At 39.4% G+C, this 19,405-nt stretch overlaps 1 protein-coding gene across 1 annotated transcript; it reads left to right on the top strand.

The window, feature by feature from the left end:
• The first annotated feature begins 14,728 nt into the window (after positions 1–14,728).
• On the top strand, positions 14,729–16,436 carry LOC113278037. The gene is made up of 4 exons (XM_026526983.1): positions 14,729–14,889; positions 14,964–15,017; positions 15,100–15,151; positions 15,962–16,436. Exons 1-4 carry the CDS (start codon positions 14,786–14,788, stop codon positions 16,184–16,186), a joined length of 435 nt encoding a protein of 144 aa, XP_026382768.1. The 5' UTR covers positions 14,729–14,785; the 3' UTR covers positions 16,187–16,436.
• Positions 16,437–19,405: the final 2,969 nt, after the last annotated feature.

Here is a 19,405-nt window from a genome sequence, read left to right on the forward strand (position 1 = left end):
TCAAATAGTAACTGTCTCTCCTTGTTCATGCTTTTAATTTCATCTTTAGAACATTGAGGACAATGTTATATTTAAGTTTGGGGGTATGGGAGAAACTTTTTAGTTGCAATAAATAAACTCCAGAGCCTAGAAATTTATGCGTATTTAGGATAGCACTAACCAATCTAAGTGGATGGAAACATTTTTGTTTTAGGAGTTGAGGAACCAATCTGACTAGATGGAAACATCTATAGAGTCTATTCATAAAAGCACAAAGCTCAGGTGTTAGAAATAACATGATAGTTTCGCCATATCTTGTCGAGTCCTTTTCACTTTCTATTTTTAGTTTTCTTTTGTTTCAAGTGATTTGGTGGGGCACACGATTCAAGTTGTTACCTTTGCTAGGGTGAAATAGAGTGACTGAGTTACCTTTTCCAAAAAAAAAAAAAAAAAAAGACCGGACCAGTTAGACCAATCGGAATAAGTATTAACACTTGGATAGCAATATGCGTGTGTTCTCCCTGTTTCCGTCGCCTAAGCAAGCGTGGAATGCAGGACCCGTGGGAACTATCGTGTAATCTGCTGACAAGAAGCATGCGCTTGGATCAAAAAGATCTATTCATGCCGTTAAGTTAAAAAAAAAAGAAAGAAAGAAAGAAAGAAATGGTTATTGTTATGTGTAGTCAACTGCTGGTTCCCTTGTATTTGCCAGTTTGTTGATCTAGATTTAAGTTATTGACCACTGGTTCCCTTGTATATGCCAGTGTGTTAATATTAGTCAGACCGGTATCTCAGTCATTTAGGTTAGGTTCATCTTGGCAGAGGCCTTCAGACAGATATGGGAAACACCGTTCGCTTTTCAACCATCTACATTTTTCTTTCCATCTTCTTAATCTTTTCATGTGATTAGTCTGACTCCGAGTATGATGTCCATCGTGAAACTATCTTAGTATAGCTCTGTCACTTATATGAATTTTAGTATGCTTGAGTGCAAACTCGTGTACAGCAATTGGAATTTCGCATCAGGGTTCTTCCTCTTAGAGTCAATAATTGTATGCCAACCAAGGAGGTTCTTTAGTGCTTTCCAAGGTTCTGCGTAGATAGCTAGGGTATGGAGTATTGGTTTTTGTGGGTACACCTCTGATAAACCCACCCGAGATTAACTCGGTCACTTTTCAAGAATAAATTTTGCTCGAGGACTAGCAAATAATAAGTTTGGGGGTATTTGATAGACACATTTTTGTGTCCAATTTGTTCTCAATACTATATATTGTTGGCACTCGATTTTGTACTAATTTTGTTATTTTATGTATTTGTAGGTATTTTTTTGGAAATAAATATTTTAAGAAAATTCGGCTCGAAAAGTTGATTTTGGCACCCGGAGGACACGTGTTATTCGGACTCCCAAGTTTGGATAAGGGGTAACCTAATTACTAAGGGGCACCCCCAGGTCACCCCCCAAGGCATCTGATATTCGCACCCCAGTCCAGGATAAGGGGCACCTTCTTCAACAATTTGAAAACTGAAAATTGGCGGGAAAATGTTCACAGTTCAGGAGAATTTTCGATCGAAGAAATGAAGTAGTTGTAGGTCGATTCAATGGCTGAATTTTGGCAGAAAGATGTGATTTAGCCTATGGAAGATAGTTTGGGTGTCGAAATTGATCGGAATTGGCTGGAAATATCGATTTGATTCTCGAGCTCAAAACAGAGCTACACGGAGTGAACACGACCTGTACACGGTGTTTTGTGTGTTTTGGTTGTGCATGGAAGTGTTTTGGAGGAGTTGGATGACTTATGAGGCATGTATAAGGCTTACTAGAGCGTGCAGGATCGAAGTTTACGTGTGAAATTCTAAATCTGGTAAGAAAATATTCAAAAATAATGTTATTCACTGCCGAGTAAAGACGAATTATTTGGAGTTATGGCGAGGGATTTCAGCGTGTCTTTGAGTATAAATATGATCTTTGGGTCTACTAAAATGGTGGTCGAGAGTTTTGGGGAGGTTTGGAGGCGAGCAGAGAGGCGCAGGAGGAGTTGCAGAGAAGTTACCTGCTGCTGCTGCTGCTGCCGTTAACACGCCTGAAGAACACGAAGAACGGACCTGCCAGAGCAGTCGTTCTTAAACAGTGACAACGACAGAGGCTCGTGGGTCGTAGTGTGGGTCTTAAAACGCTACAACAACAGTTTATCTTTTTATCGTTCTTCCTTTTGTAACGGTGAACAGCGCCTTTGCAACAGTTATTTCTGTTGCAATTTTTCTGTTCACTTGTTTTACTCCCTTTAATCAACTTTTTGAGCTTAATACGTGTATTTTGAGATTATGATTAATATGAGGAGATAAACCCCAACACTGGGGTGATGGAGAAAGCCTTATTTCACACTTGGGTAATTATATTTAATTCTTCTCATGACTTTTGCACTAATTTTAATTGAAATTATGATTTGAAAAAATTAGTTGTCATTTGATTTGATGCGGCATGCTTAGCTTAGATGATTTGATGCCTCATGCTTAACATTTACATCTAATATTTGGAGAATTTATCTTGGCAAAAATAAGAGTCAATATATTTTATATATTTACTGAGCTATAATTGTTAAAAGAATCATTATTTGAACCTTAAGAAATGAATTCGGTGGAATCCTAAACCCCAGTACCTCTTGCACCATTGTTAATATCTTTGTGTATATAGTTTTTATAAATCTAAAAATCCATTACCTTCACAAGTCCGAGAGTTTGAACCTTTATTACTACAACCACACGAAAAAATTTAAATCAAAAACGGTTTCATTAGAATCTGATGTCACGCTTCAATCCGCGGCTAGTAGGAGGCTTTCCTTTTCGGGACCTCATCGCTCTGCTGGATATAAGAGATGATCTTGAATCCTTCACTCGCACAGGTTGTCCTCAAGTTGTGTCTATCCTCTATCCTTTCTCTGGTTTTGTAGCGCATAATGGGATCTTCCAGTGACAGACGTGCCTCCAACTCTTTGGGGATAAACTTTGGAATCGGAGAAAACCAGTCTTCTTCTCATGGGGAGGCATTGAATAGAATTGAATCTCTGTAAGCTGGCGAAATTATTCGGGACATATCTTTGGAGGAAGAACGGGAAGGCGGCGAAGCATCCCAATGCGTTGGGAGGCTTTGGTGCAACAAAACCTCTTCACGGCCCACTGTTAGGGCGGGACAGTTTGCTTCTCAGTTGAAATGGCGAAAGATCGAGTTTGTGAAATTTTTAGAGGAAAATCAACGTAGCTCCCCTATCCAGAACGGTGTCGTAACCCTTGGTTCTGATGTAAAATGAATCGGGAAATTATCCTCGAAAGGTCGCTGAGAAGACTTCCGAGGTAGATGATGATGCTGCGGTCGATGAAACTGAAACAACTTTCGGAGTAGACGACGAAACTGTTGTCTGTGACATTGGGGAAGTCGTGGTGGCATATGCTGGGTCGATTGTCGAGGCGGATTTCGGTAAATAGACGGATGTTGTTGCTGCTGAGATGACTTCCAGGTGGGATGTTGAGGCTGTTATTGTTGATGTGGTTTCTGGATGGAATCTTCGCTGCCCGAAAGACTGTTGGGGAAAGTGTTTGAAAGAGCTCTGACCGAGGGATTGGCGATTCGCGCATTAACTTTCAATGACTAGCTTCTCCCTTTTTATTGTTTCTATTCGCCGCTTAGTTGTCCTGATGTTTTGCAGACTTTTTTTTTTTTTACCTTCCTTGTATTCGTGGCGAAGTTAGGGTTTCTTCAATTAGCATCCCGCTTGCGGTTTCTATCTTTGAATAAAACTTCTCATTGTGAAAGACCCAAGTCTTCCGTTAGAATGGGTTGATGTTTCTGGTTGTGATTGGATGGTTAATGGCTTCTCCATGATTTGGGATTTATTTGGTGTATTTTTTTTTTCCTGAGATTCGGAAAACTCATTCGGAAAGAAAGGTATGCTTTTGAATAAAAAACGAAACCCTAATGAATAAGACAAACGGTGCATTCATCTCGGTGAAATCCAAATATCAAGTGAAAGGAGAAATTGCTGAAGAAAATACTAAAGGGAGAGTGCTGGAAGAGAGTAATACATCGGTTTAGGTATTGATGGGTTTAAGCCATCGTGAGTGAATTACCACACCTCCAAGATTTTCTGTGTTGATGAGCTTGCAGTTACCCCCCAGAAGGACGTCTCCCACCAGATATGGCTCGTCTTCTTTTTCCTTGGGTGAATCGGTCCGAACAGGTATCTTCACCATCATCTTCCCGACTTGAAACAAGTTCGCTTTGACCACCATATCTCCGATTCGAAACGAGTTCGGGTGTTATGTAACCGCTTGAATACTGGTCTCGTCGGTTTCGATTGCATCTTCCAAATTCTTTGTAAAGCGTTTGAATGGCCCAGCCCCCCACTCACATCTCTTGACATCTTCCACGCTGGTAATCGCGTTGAGTCCCCATGACGGAATATGAGAAGAAATGACTGGTTGTAGAGAAGATCGTTCGGCCAAACTTACTTGCGTTTGGAACCTATGAGTTAGCGCCAACATGTATTCTCCAGGTGACCGGGTTCCATCGGTAGCTCGTCGATGCGGAAGCAGGTGGGACGGTTTGTTGGAGATTCTTTTGGGCGTTGACATTGGTAGAGGAGATGTTCCCAATTTCGTCTTGTTGTCGAGTACCCACAAGTGCCCCAATATCATTTCGTAACCTAGTTCTTTGACAATGTGGAATTTTTTATGCGTTATAGCGTCTCCCATCCTGATCTCGAGGTTAATGTAGACGTACGCGTTCAAGGCTTCCCCTCCCGGGCTCTCAATCACGGATGGGGAATGGATAGCCTCTTGTTTCGTAAATCCCGCAGCTTTCAGAGTCTTGAAGGTAACAATGTTGAAGTCAGAGGCCGCGTCGATTAGCGTGTTGTCGAATTCAATACCTCTTAAATAGGACGTGGTCAGCAGTCCCCAGTTGTCTTTTTCGATTCCGCTTCCTGAGAGAGCTTGAGCTCTTGGCGTGGCTTCCGTAGTGGGAAAAAGCCTTTTTCCCGACACGACACAATTGAGAGACGTGAAGATATCTTGGCACTGTACCTTGGAAAGGTAGAGAATTTCGCATACGTGCTGCATCATGGATCGTACAGTCTAGTGCACGGATTCCCCAGAGACTCCACAATTCCTCACCGGAAGTGGTTCTTGATGTACTCCCTTGTTTCCTTGCTGAAGTTCCCCTGCCTCTATCTTTTCTTTGAAAATATGTTTTAGCCTGTTGCAATCACTGGTTGGGTGATGAAAAAATCTGTGGTAGTGGCAGTACTTGGGGTTTGCCATCTCGGCCTCAATCGGTGGGCTTCTGGGAGATGGTAGTTTGATAACATGATCTTAAATCTACGCTTCTAAGAGATCGATCACCTCCTCAATGGGAAACAGGAAATCCAGGGCATTTACTTCAGCTTCGTGATGACGCATGAGAGCTTTAGCGGCGGCCTTCCGTGGCGGAGTTGCTCGTCGTGCTGGTGCTTCGCGTTTAGGCTGCTGGTCTGCAGCTGGGGCCTTCCTTATTCCTCCCTCATTTACTACACTCACAGAAGAGGGACCAGTGTTGTACTGCTTGTTGATGAGACGTCTATTCCACGAGTTTCGCGCACGTCTTCGGCTCTGGTTTGTCTAGCTCTTTCTAATAATGCTGGTGCTGTCGTTGTTGATCGCCTGGCAGCTTCATGGAGCTTAGAGAATGTCTGGAAAAGCAGGTTCTCTAGCAAGGCGCGGTAAATGGGAGGCATACCGTTGATGCATGAATTCACCAGATGTTGTTCGGTCACGTTTGGGTCATGATAGTCTAGTGCTTGAACCCTGAATCTCTTGACAAAATCATTTGGATGTTCGTTGTCCCGTTGGTACATCCTTCTTAGGTCCGAGAAGGTAACTTGTTCAGACATAAAGAAGTACTTTTTGTAAAATGCGGTATCCATGCCACCCCAGTTGGGGATGCTGTTGTACCATGTGTATGCTCTTCCGGTAAGTGATTTCGAAAACTCCCTCAGACGAAGAACGTGATTGTATTCATGTTCGCCTAGGGACTCCAAGAATCGAGAGACATGCTCACGTGCATTTCCATCGTACATGGTGAATTGAGGAGAGGAGTATCCTCTTGGAAGAGGAATTCTTTGTATTTCAGGTGGGTAAGGAGGTTGATGTTGATGCATGTCTATTTCATCATTCTTGATTCGATTTCGGAGAAGTTGCTCCAGATCCTCTCGTGTGACAGAATTGGACGGCTGATTTCTTTCCAATAGGGTTCTGGCAAGAATCTCCTCGTCCGCGGAGATGCGTTCCGTCGAGGTGCTGGCGCCATGGGTGTTGAAGGCGTCTCTCATTGGCTATGGAGGGCGTGACTCCTGCGGCAGCCGTTCTGTCAGGGCTTGAGAAAAACAAGTACTTATTTCTGTGTAGAGACCATGTCCGTCTGGGCTCTAACGAGAACTTCATGTCGTTCCATCAAATCAGCGATGGTTACATAGGGTCTGCTTCCTATGGTTCCTCCGGTTTCTCGTCCCGTTGGTGGGGTAATTGGAGTCTTAGTGGCGGTTGGAGGCGTCATGCTTGACGAAGCGTTAAGGGCGGTAGCAGCATCTCTGGCTCTGGTGATTGGAGGCGTAACGCTTGAAGGAGGGCTTTCAGTACTGCCAGGATTAGCAAGTTGCGCAGGAACATTAGAGGCGGCAGCGGCTCTGGCCCTGGTTATTGGTGGTGTTACACCTGAAGGAGTGCATTCGATGCTGCCGGGGTCAGTAGGCGGCGTAGTGATGTCGTTGGAAGTAGCATTAACACCAAGGACATATTCATCATTGGTGTTCTCGGTGGCTGATCCAGATATGGGTTCCACCATGTTGCAGTTGGAAGTGAAAGGTGATATCGGAAATTTGGAAGTTGATATTGCAACCGAGAGATTGATCTCCCACTGTGGTCGCCAATTGTTTGAGGGTGAAAAGGATTTCTGCTGATTTTGGTAATTGCGGGTGTGTGGGTGAGAAATGAGTTTAAACCCTAAACAATGTACTGCAAGGGAGTACTTTAGATTCGAGAGAGCAATCTGTACAAATCCGGCTTAAACCAAGAAATGGCCCTTCCATACTTTCTTCAGTCACAAAATGAAGGAGAAGGGTTGGTTTTGGGGAGGGAAGCGAAGAGTGTTGGGACCAGAATAGTTGATTCTGGAAGAGTAGTTGTTTCACGACTTGTATCAGAAAGTGGGAAGCTAACAGATGGAAAGCTAGCAAATACTTTCTGAGTGTTGTATCCTCATGACTTGAACTTGTTGTTTTGTGGAAATAGGTAATGCCTATTTATACCAGTCGAAGTGAAACGTACTCTGGTCTCATTAAGAAATGGAAAACGGGTGAGTAAATGGGAGGGGGTGGTAACCGGTAACGCCTGGAATTGATATTCCATAAAAGAAAGCGTTTCACCATTACTCCCTGTATTTACTAACCGCCTCATCCTTATGACACTGTCTTATAACGGGCGTAGTGTACGCCGCACGCTGTAAACCTTCAAACCAATACCCAATGAGCATCCCCCAGTTTGTGACATGTGTTGATGTCTCGAGCATTTTCGTGGAAAACATGTGGCATGTTGTTTTTTTCTGGCAAGTTGAGCTTGGGATACTTGCCGACTCGGTGGTGACCTTCGACGGTCGAGATTTTGCATCTTAAGAGGAAAGGTAGTCGTTGATTATTGTAACCTTTCGTTTGGTAGCCAGTGGCATGAAAGCATGATCAGTATGGCTTCAATATGGCCTAGTTTAGGCGCGGCCAAAAGTTAGGGTTTTGGATTTGTTTATGCGCGACCAAACAAGGGCCAAAGGTTTCCATGCGTTAGCTGGTAACCTTTGACGGCTAAGATCTGCATCTTAGATGAAAAAGTGATCGTTGATTGTTGCAGGCCTTCGTTTTGGTAGCCAGTGGCATGAAAGCATGATCATTATGGCTTTAATATGGCCTAGTTTAGGCGCGGCCAAAAGTTAGGGTTTTGGCTTTGTTTAGGCGCGACCAAACTAGGGCCAAAGGTTGCCATGCGTTAGCTGGTAACCTTGGACGGCTAATATCTGCATCTTAGATGAAAAAGTGGTCGTTGATTGTTGCAGGCCTTCGTTATGGTAGCCGCATAGGGAAGGCCGGCATGGTATGGCGCGTCAAGGTGGTTGGCATTCCATCGGCACATGTGGCATGGTATGCCTTGGCGCGGTTTGGAGTGGCCAAAACTAGGGTTTTGGGCTAAAGATTACCATGCGTTTTTTGGCGACCTTGGACGGCTAAGATTCGAATCTAAGATGGAAGGGTGGTCGTTGATCATCGCACGCCTTCGTTTTGGTAGCCGCATAGGGAAGGCCGGCATGGTATGGCGCGGCAAGGTGGTTGGCATGCCATTGGCACATGTGGCATGGCATGCCTTGGCGCGGTTTGGCGTGGCCAAAACTAGGGTTTTGGGCCAAAGGTTACCATGCATTGTTTGGCGGCGTTGGACGGCTAAGATTTGCATCTAAGATGGAAGGGTGGCCGTTGATCATAGCACATTTTCGTTTTGGTAGCCGCATAGGGAAGGTCGGCATGGTATGGCGCGGCAAGGTGATTGGCATGCCATTGGCACATGTGGCATGGCATGCCTTGGCGCGGTTTGGCGTGGCCAAAACTAGGGTTTTGGGCCAAAGGTTACCATGCGTTGTTTGGCGATCTTGGACGGCTAAGATTGGCATCTAAGATGGAAGGGTGGCCATTGATCATCGCACGCCTTCGTTTTGGTAGCCACATAGGGAAGGACGGCATGGTATGGCGCGACAAGGTAGTTGGCATGGCATGCCTTGGCGCGGTTTGGCGTGACCAAAACTAGGTTTTTGTGCCAAAGGTTACCATGTGTTGTTTGGCGACCTTGGACGACTAATATTTGCATCTAAGATGGAAGGGTGGCCGTTCATCATCGCAAACCTTCGTTTTGGTAGCCGCATAGGGAAGGCCGGCGTGGTATGGCGCGGCAAGGTGGTTGGCATGCCATTGGAACACGTGGCACGCCATGCCTTGGCGCGGTTTGGCGTGGCCAAAACTAGGGTTTTGGTCCAAAGTTTACCATGCGTTGTTTGGCGACCTTGGACGGCTAAGATTTGCATCTAAGATGGAAGGGTGGCCGTTGATCATCGCACGCCTTCGTTTTGGTAGCCGCATAGGGAAGGCCGTCATGGTATGGCGCGTCAAGGTGGTTGGCATGCCATTGGCACATGTGGTGCGGCTGGCATGGTTGGCATGCCTTGGCGCGGAGGTGCGGCTGGCATGGCATGCCATTGGCGCGGTGGTGCGGCTAGCATGGTTGGCATGAATGGCGCGGAGATGTGGCTGGCATGGTCTGCCGTTGGCGCAGTGGTGCGGATGGCATGGTTAGCATGCCTTGGCGCGGTAGCATGAGAATTTGGGTTTGGCATAGATAATGTCAGTCAGTGTTAAGGGTTCTGCCGTGGAACATGACCCATGTAAAAAAAAAGGGTACCCCGGTAATTCTTACGTAGGCATGCTGATTGATTCAATAAATGTGCTAATGGTCATAGTGACGTCATGTCAGATGTACAATTTTACGATTTTAACCTAAGCTAAAAACCACCATCAACAGCAACAAAGTACGCATACTTTGGTTTAAGGAATAAGGACTTATACATGTATGAGTTACCACATAATGCTTTTATCCAACAATGATTATATAATCTAAACTCTCATTTCAATCATTGAAACATTCTTAGAGGATGTTATATAGTTGTTGTTCACAAACTATTTTTTCGTCAAAGCCATTTTCAAGTAATTGAAACATAATATGACTTTCGTCACTAGGTAAAGATGAACTTGGCCAAAGCGAAATCTTACCAACACATATTTCGAGAAATAGATAAGCGACATAAACTCGGCTCGAAATAGCAAATGTGTATAATCAAAGTCTATATAGCAAAACGACTTTTGTTTCAAGATAGGAGATAGAGTAGATAGACTTTTGAGTGATAGTTCAAGTATCCACATACCTTTTAGTCGATGAAGTTCCACTAGTTCCTTGAGTTGTTCTTCGTCTTTGTATGATGATTTCCATGGAGTCTCGATCTCAACTGCACTTTCTATCCTAGTCCGAGACTTAACTATAGTAGACTAGAAATCAAGACTTATAGTTTTGATCACTAACATTGACAAACATGCTTGAGATAGCAACGCATGCGAGTTCGACCGAGCAGTTCTCTAACAACTTGTATCTAATCAAGTTTTCATATAACTGTGAATATTGAATGCTTTGTTACCAAGGTAGCATTGATTGCAAACCCTGATTTGAAGACTATATAAAGGAGAACTCCAGCAACTGGGAAACCTAATCCCCACACCTCTAGTGTGTTACTAGTTGCTACTAGAGTCGATTCTTCTTTAACCTTAGGTTTTTCACGAAACCCTGTAGATTAACGACTTGAAGACTTCATTGGGATTGATAAGCGAGACCCAACTATTTCTCTGTAGTTGCTTATTCTGATCTTGTTGTTTTCTATCGTGATTGAGTACTATCTTATTTAATATTTGCTCGAGATTTATTCTCCGATAGGAAAGATTGAAAAGTAGTCACAAACATCTTCGTCTCATCGTTTGTGATTCCACAATATCTTGTTTCGTTAATCGATTAAGATTATTGTGAGGTGATTTATATTTCTAGGCTATTCTTCGAGAATATAAGTCCGGTATATCAATTGGTTCATGTTCACCTTGAATTATCAAAATACGGAACAAAACTCGTAGGTATATCCGTGGGAGACATATTTATCTATTCGATATACTTTTTTGTGTGATACAGATTGGTTTAGGTTAGACTAGAAAGTCTAGGAATGTTGAGACATAAAACTATTACTCTGAAGAATGAGAAGAAGTAACGATTATAACGACGACATAATCCTTCCACTTGGGGTTAGTAATATTGACTTGAATTTGCTTCATTCCTAACGTATCTTTCAAGTCATGCTATATTGAAAACATAACATGCGAAGATGTATATATCGTATATAATACTCTAGTGGATAGACATCATAATAGTATGGTAATAGTGTTAAGGAATTATATTACGAAGTATAATGCTTATCTTTTGAACTTCGTAGATATGACATCGCCATAATCTTGTATATTGCTTTACGATTATGTGTATGAGTTTATGGTGAAGATTTCATCCTAGGAAACGATGTTTATAATTGTTTAAAAGAAGTATGTTCGTGAAATTAGTTCATGAATTGAAAGGGAAATCAATAGGTATATTGGTCCGGCTATTCATTGCGTATTCTTCGGATGACCAATATGTGTGTGTTGGTAGAACCGGTCTTATCTCAGGTTATGTATCTTGGTATAACCGATCATAATACCTAGACTTATGATTGGTATGACCGGTTCTGGTAATTGGTGTAGCTGATCCTAAGTAATCACCATGATATGGTATGATTGATCCTTGTAATTGGTATGACTCATTCTGGTAATTGGTGTGACCGATCATAAGAGGTTGTGTGATTGATTCTTATAATTGGTATGACCGATATTAGTGACTGGTAGGACCAATCACAAGTACATACCATGTGTATATGAAACCGATTCTTGTAATTGGTATGACCGATCCTAGTGACTGGTATGACCGATCACAAGCAGGTACCATATTTAGGTAGAACCGATCCATGTGATTGGTATAACCAATCCGAACCCATGTATGTGACTTGGTAGGACCGATCACAACTAACTATTGTGATTTTATATGAACAATCACATAGTAAGATTCGAATTATGGTAGAACCAATTATAAACTCGTTTGGAAGTGTGGTAAAAATGATTCCAAGAAGCAAATCCGTGTAGATTCGAAATAAGTATTTTCTGTATAAGGATGTCAACATACTTTGAACATAAGCATTAAATCTTATCATTTATTGTTCAAAGATATTCCTTGGTACTCAAGGTGATGCTGTACCGAAATAAATTGAGAATCTTTTAATTAAGGTTTTTAGTTTTATATGGTTTAATTTCCGAAAAAAAATTAGTAATGTACATTTACTAATTGGAGATTTTCTGTGAGAGATTTCGAAAAATATTGGACTGCATTTATTGGAATTAGGAAAACCGAGTTTGGGCATTCATTGCATATCTTGAGTATATTTTCGGTTTTGAAAATTCCTTGGTGTCCAAACATCCTTGGTCTATAAATACCTAAGTTTGCATTTCTAGCAAACCATACTAAGAGCCAGGCAAACTTCATTTCTTATTGTTTCTGGTGGATCCGTCTAATCAGAGAGGAAAGTATCTTAATTAGGTGAAATCTCTTACGACCGCTCGTCTAAAGATTTCGGAGTACCGTTGATGTTAGACTAGATAATTTCAGTGTTATTAGTTTTCAATTTGATTTGATCGACTAACGGTTATTGAAACTTCGATTGCACATAGTTTGTTTATTCTTGAGAATCTTCTCTTCTGATATAAGATTCACTCAAACTAGATCAAAGTATCGACGGGATCTTTGGAACTGTTGTTAGATCTAAAGACATCTTATGATAATCCATTGTTAACAGACTCCGTTCTGTGTGTGATTGATCACAAAAGGATTCAAGTGGTGTTGTACAAGTATTTGAAGGCAATAAAAGATTTGAAGAGATTTGAAGACGAAGGAGAATTTTTATTAGTTTTCGTATCTTGTGGATTTAGTGCACAAACCTTGAGCGGACGGGGTCCAACTAGAATCAGAATTTTTTAATAGATCTTATTGATCAGTTATGTGAGATCAGAAATCTCTATAGTTTCCCTTTGAGATATATATAGATTGAGTGTGAATCTAAACTTGACTATTTCGGTTGTTATTGGACAGATTGATCTAACCATACAAAGGGTTTTATTAGATTAAACATAAGAACCTTTGTCAATAACTCATCGTATATTGTATCAAGATTTATTAGAGTGGTTACCAAATAGATTATTCCTTTGTTGTTTGGAATACGATCCAAAGGAATTGTTATTCATGTGCGTGAAACAAAAAGTCGAAGGCGCAGGGATACTGAGGGAACTAAGTAGGTAGGGGTAGTATGCCTGGTGTCAACTATACGAAGTTGATATTTGATTTTGTATAGCGGTTTAATTCTGAGAGTATTCAAATATGGACTAGGTCCCAGGGTTTTTCTGCGTTTGTGGTTTCCTCGTTAAAATTTTGTTGCTGTGTCTTTTACTTTGTTTTCCGCATTATAATTGTTATAATAATTAATTAAAATACACAAATACGTTAACTCCGTAATACTTGATATTGATCCTATAGAGTTTGGGTTATTATCGAACCTATTATCAAGTACACACTTTGTTGTCATATTGTATTTATCTTGTATCCATAGTCAATCAAACATGTGATATTGTTGTTGTATTGTCTCGATCTCGTATCCATAAACGATCATACGAAGTGTGAACCGAATTGCCGTATTGTCTCGACTCTCTCCATCGACGATCACATCGGAAGAGGACTTATAGGTTGATAAATAAAAAATTGTGGTGTATTTGGGTACCCTCGTCTTTTCAATTGGTATCAGAACAGGCAAACATGAAAATATCTAACAATCTGTGTTTGGTGCGAACCAATCTATAAGATTTGAATCTAACGGATGATTCAGTTAACGTTATGCAAGATTGTGAATACTCAAAATTTGAAGATGTCACTACTTCGTTAACTCAAAATATATATAGTAATTATTTTTTAGTGTTTGGTAAAATATTTTCAAATTGCTTTTAACCGAAAGCACTTCCAAAATTCCCCGAACTTTAAAAGTTGGGGAAGGGGAGCTTTAGAAGTTCTAAAAACATAAGCTTTGGTCTCATCTAATTTTAATGCATGATTTTTCTTTTGTATCCATGCTTTATTTTATAAATGACCAAAATTGCCCTTAAATCTTTGATAATCAACTTATTGTTCTCCGTATCATATTTTTTAAAAGTTGTTATTTTCCAATCTTATTATTTTTATTATTTTCAATTTTCAATTATATATTATATACCATTATAATGATTTTATTTTATATTGTACATAGTCTTGATATTCATTCTACACTTTCATATGTATATACACGGATTGTAGCGATTGCTAGGCTTTGATCTCCTTCGCCAAAGAAGAACAACGTACCTCTACTAATCGACAGCGATCAAACGAAATTGAAAAAAAAATTAAGAGATGAAATTGCTAAAAATTTAATGGAATTTTATTGCTAAAAAAATCAGACATGTAGTGAAATCCATAAAAAAGATTATCAAAAATAAAAACAAGAGTCAATATTAAATAAATGTTTGATTTTTTTATTTTATCTCAAATTATATTTATAATAAAAAATAGCTATTTAATAAAATATATAAATATCTAATTGTGTTTAAATCCATAAAATAAAATAAAACAATGTTAAAAGATTACGTATGTTTTTGTCATTTGTTATAAGTACAATAAGTAAACTTATATTTTATCAAACACAATTTGATCACTTTTTAATTAGCTTTAACTTTTAATATATGATTTACCAAACATTTAACTGTTTTTTTACACGGCACAGTGCAGTGCGGTACAGCAGAGAAAAAGCCACAATATTACCAAAATAAGCCCAACTCTAAGAACCCCTTTTCAATTGACCACTCACTCGCTGGCAACCGAACTAGGGCCGGAACATCCTGGCCCCACCAGCTCCTCAAAGCAAGGTTTAGCACTCCGCAGATAAGTAGTTCCACAAACCTCTTCTTTCTCTGGCGTTGGTGGTGGTGGTAAACTGGTAATGGAATCGACCATCTCAGCATCCAGTGTTTCTTCTGTTGCTGCTTCTACCAGAAATGCTGTTTCTTCTAAGCGTCTTTTATTTGATCGTCGTTATGGTTGGGTGTAAGTCTTTGTCTCACTCACTCAATTAGATTACAATTTCTCTATCCATCTCTAACAGTTTTTTGGGTTAACAGGTTTGACGAATGGAAGGAACCTTCAGAAGAAGCTTTAACTGGTGGCAGAGGAATGTAATCCCCCTCGACTCTATTTCTCCCCACTTTTCTTTGGTTAGAAACATAAATATGATTCTTCGTTTCATTAATTTTTCAGGTTTTGTATTTTGCCTCTCGCCAAAGCTTTGGTTAACATCGCTTCTCAATCCGTAAGTCTTGTTAATTTCAATTTAATTTTCCAGATAAAAATCATGTTGATCGTTTTTTGATGAAATTACTTGTATTTTCTATTTGAAATTTAATGTTAATTACTAACTTTTTGTTTGAGATGAAAATTATTACGGCACTATAAAAATTTGGACCCTTAACCTGTGACCTAATTACAAGTAGACTTAAGTTCTGGTTGGATTAGAAAAACTATACAGAAGAACCTCATTCAGCTTTACCAGTGTTCTGTCAAAATCCTGATTATGATTTGTATCTTAAACGACTATTAAGAATTGCGACTACATATGTGCATTAGATTTGAGATTGAAAGATGTTTGGTATCATAGTTTGATTTAGAATTATTATCACAATGTAATCAGTGTTAGAACCTAGATAACAATCATCTATGCGGATAATCATCATACGAAAACATATGTTGTGGACCTCATGGTTATGACACTATTTGTACTGCTCAAGAGTCATTCAGCCTAATCGTATGAGAACATTTCATTTTACAATATCGTACCTCAATTAGTTCCTGACATCTACTAAAAATTTGATTGAACTTGTAAAGAATCTAAAGATGCTTTGAAAAAGTGTTTCGTCTACCTGAAGCTGGAAACTTGGGCTCATTTACTACTTCTTGGATCTTAGTTCTGACCTATTATTCTTATCTTTGATCTTTTATTGAATTGGTTCTGACTTCTTTTACTACAGCCAGTATATGTTTCTCATAGAATTTAGATGCTAACAAGCATGTTGTGCAGTATCTCTTTAGTTTCCTTACTCTTTTTGTATCTGTTTTGTGTTAGATTAATCTTTCAACAAACTCAGCGGTAAAAGCTCTTGAAAGACCAGATCAGTTCTCGCCTCAAGCCCTACAAGCAAATCTCAATCGGCAGTTTCAAAATTTTGTTTCTTCTTTTCAGCAACCCAGTTCCAACCTTTTCACCAGAACGAAAGCAGATTCCTCAATACTGTCTTCCAGCAGTTTTGAGCATATTAGTTCGGAAATCAGTGATTCACAAAATGGCTAGAATTCTACTATTTGCTACGTTAGCCTACTTTTTTCCTGATAGAATAGAAAATTTTATGATCATCATGTGGTGGGAAAGTTTTGGTCTTTAGCCAAAAGATTACAAACTGTTGCAGAGTAATTATTTTCTGCGACTATAGCATTTGTTGATTCTCTGACTAATTTTGAAATATGATCAGCAACCTGATTGTCATCATGCCTAATGAAAGAAAAACTACAAAGAGTAAAACTTAAAGCTATGTTTAATCTCTTTTAAGATATTCCTATTCTCCCGTTGAATAAGAAGAGATTGCTCAGCTATTGATTGGATCACGAGTTTAGCATCAGCTTCTACTTGAATCCTTAACAGTTGCTTTGTGTTTGCCCATAGTAAAGCTTCTCTTATCGCCATGCATTCTCCCATCTCCGGGCTCCATACTCCATTGGCATATGTTCCTTTGATTTCTTGGCATGCACCTGTGTGATCACGTAGTACAATAGCTGTACCAAGTTGGTTAGTAGCTGGATTAAAGGACGCATCAACCTTGAATTTTAGTAAACCTTCTAAAGGTGGTATCCATCTAGAGAATCTATTAATACTAGTGCAACTAGATGTGTTAACCGTGTCATGCATATGTGATGATAAATGGTAAAGAATTTTATGCATTGAGTTGAAAGAGTTTAGAGTTACTCACTGAAAGACAGAATCGCATCTGTCTTTCCATAATATCCAAATGCCTATCATTAACGTGTATATCCATTTTTCATTCGTAATGGTATGCCTGCAGATTGTCTTTTCATTATTCCCGCAGATACAACAATATACAGTGCTTGCTTGCTTCTAGTAATATTAAGATCTCTGATGCACTTCCATGCAAAAAGTTTGATCATGTGAGCAGCATTGATCAAACTTTCCCAGACTGCAAGATTTATTGTTGAACCATTAACTTGTACTTCTCTGTTGCTTTTAATGAGCATATTGTAAGTGCTCTTAACTGAGAATTTCCCATCCCTAGCAGGCATCCAAAGCATAGTATTTTCCTTTGAGAGATCAGTACAAAGAGACTGAAACTTAGTGGAAGTATCAGCATTAAAAAGTTGATTCAAGCGATTAACATTCCAAAGATTTGTGTTAGGGATGAATAAACTTCATAGAACCTGAAGTGAGCATTATTTGATGTTGGATGAGTAGTCACACGCTGGAATCCACCTATCCTTCTAGATTTTGGTCTTTTGCCGATTATTGATTTCCATGAAGAAGTTTTGTTGAACCACTTGTAACCCTTTGACAATTCCATTCCAAACATAAGAACAATTTTTAGCTTCCAAGTGTTGATAAAGGATGTCACCAGTTTGAAGTATTTGCCTTCTACTTGAACCATGAGATGATTTGACTTTGTGCAGATTCTTCAGGCAAGCTTAGTGAGAAGATTAACGTTAAGCTTTTCAAGATCCCTGAAAGCAAGTCCTCCCATATCTCTAGGTGTACAAACTTTGTGCCATCCAGTTGGATTAATACCTCTATTAGAGTTATAACACCAGAAGAATTTTCTTTCAATTGTAGTAAGTTGATTGATAAGATTATTGGGTAATTTAAAAGTACCCATTTACAAGAATAGAGTTTAGGACATGCTTAATCATAGTTAATCCTCCTGCTTGAGTTAAAGATGTGGAAGACCAAGTATAATACATGTTTTCAAAACTTTCTTTGATAGACTTGAAAGACTCCTGCTTGGAATGGCCTAGAAGCATTGGTGAACCAAGATACTTTTCTTTGGAATTCATTTTCTTTACTCTAATATGTCAGTGAGAGTTTCAGCTACTTCAGGTTTAGTATACTTGCTGAAATGAACTGCAGATTTGTCAAAATTAATGACTTGTTCTGACTGAGAACTGATGTTTTTAAGTAGTTCAATAAACTGTTGACTGGTGAAAGATTTCTTGCGTGAATATCAAGCAGTCATCTGCAAAAAGCAAAATAATTAATGGCTGGAGAAGTTGAAGCCACTTTAGATACCTTTAATGATATTGTTTTGCTAAGAAATAATGAGTTGCCTTGCTAAAAATTCCATGGCCGGGATGAAGAGATAAGGTGATAGTGGACACCTTTCTTTATACCCCTAGAAGGATGAAACTATTCACAAGGAAAACCATTTAGCATTACATATAAGGAAGTAGTGCTGATACATTGATGAATAAGATCACATAAGTCATCACATAAGCCAAAGTATTTGAGTACCTTGACTAAAAAATTCTTTTCTAGTCTTCAAAAGCTTTTGACATATCAAGCCTGAGCGCCATCTATCCAGTTTGTCCTTTCTTCTTTTTCATTGAATAAATGATTTCTTGAACAATAATAGTATTATCACTGATTAACCTCCCAGAGACATATGCAGCTTGAAAAGGAGAAACAATTTTCTCTATTAAAGGTTTCATTTTGTTTACAAGTATCTTGGATGAAATTTTGTATGAAGTGTTACACAAACCAATTGATCTGTAGTCTGCAATACAAGTAGATTTTTATTTTCAGGAACGAGGGATATATAGGTTTTATTGATTTGCTCGAGAATGTGCTTAGTTTCGAAAAATCTTGTGACCATCAATCAAACATCTTCTCCTATAATATTCCATTGAATTTTGTAAAACCTACTTGAAAACCTTCAGGACTAGGTGCAGTCCAGTTTTCCATGCATTTAAGTGTAGAATATATCTGAAAAAAATGAGGGTACCCAAATACACCAAAATATTTTATTTAAAAACCTATAAGCCCTCTTCCGAATGTGATCGTCTAAGGATAGAGTTGAGACAATACGAAAACTCGGTTCACACTTCGTGTGATTGTCTATGGATACGAGATCGAGACAATACAACAATAATTTTCACTTATGTGATTGACTATGGATGCAAGATCGAGACGATACGACAACAAAGTGTATACTTGATAATAGGTTCGATAATAACTGAAACTCTATAGGATCACTATCAAGTATTATGGAGTTAACGTACAAGTGTAATTTATTTTAATTATAGTAAAAAATTTATAATGCGGAATAGTGTAGTAAATGGCACACCAAGATTTTGTTAACGAGGAAACTGCAAATGCAGAAAAACCCCGGGACCTAGTCCAGTTTTGAATACTCTCAGAATTAAGCCACTATACAAAATCAAATACCAACTTTGTATAGTTGAGACCAAGCAGATTACCCTTAGATACTTAGTTCCCTCAGTATCCCTGCGCCAT

This window comes from Papaver somniferum, chromosome 5, assembly GCF_003573695.1.
Source record: "Papaver somniferum cultivar HN1 chromosome 5, ASM357369v1, whole genome shotgun sequence".
Classification (NCBI taxonomy): Eukaryota; Viridiplantae; Streptophyta; class Magnoliopsida; order Ranunculales; family Papaveraceae; genus Papaver; species Papaver somniferum.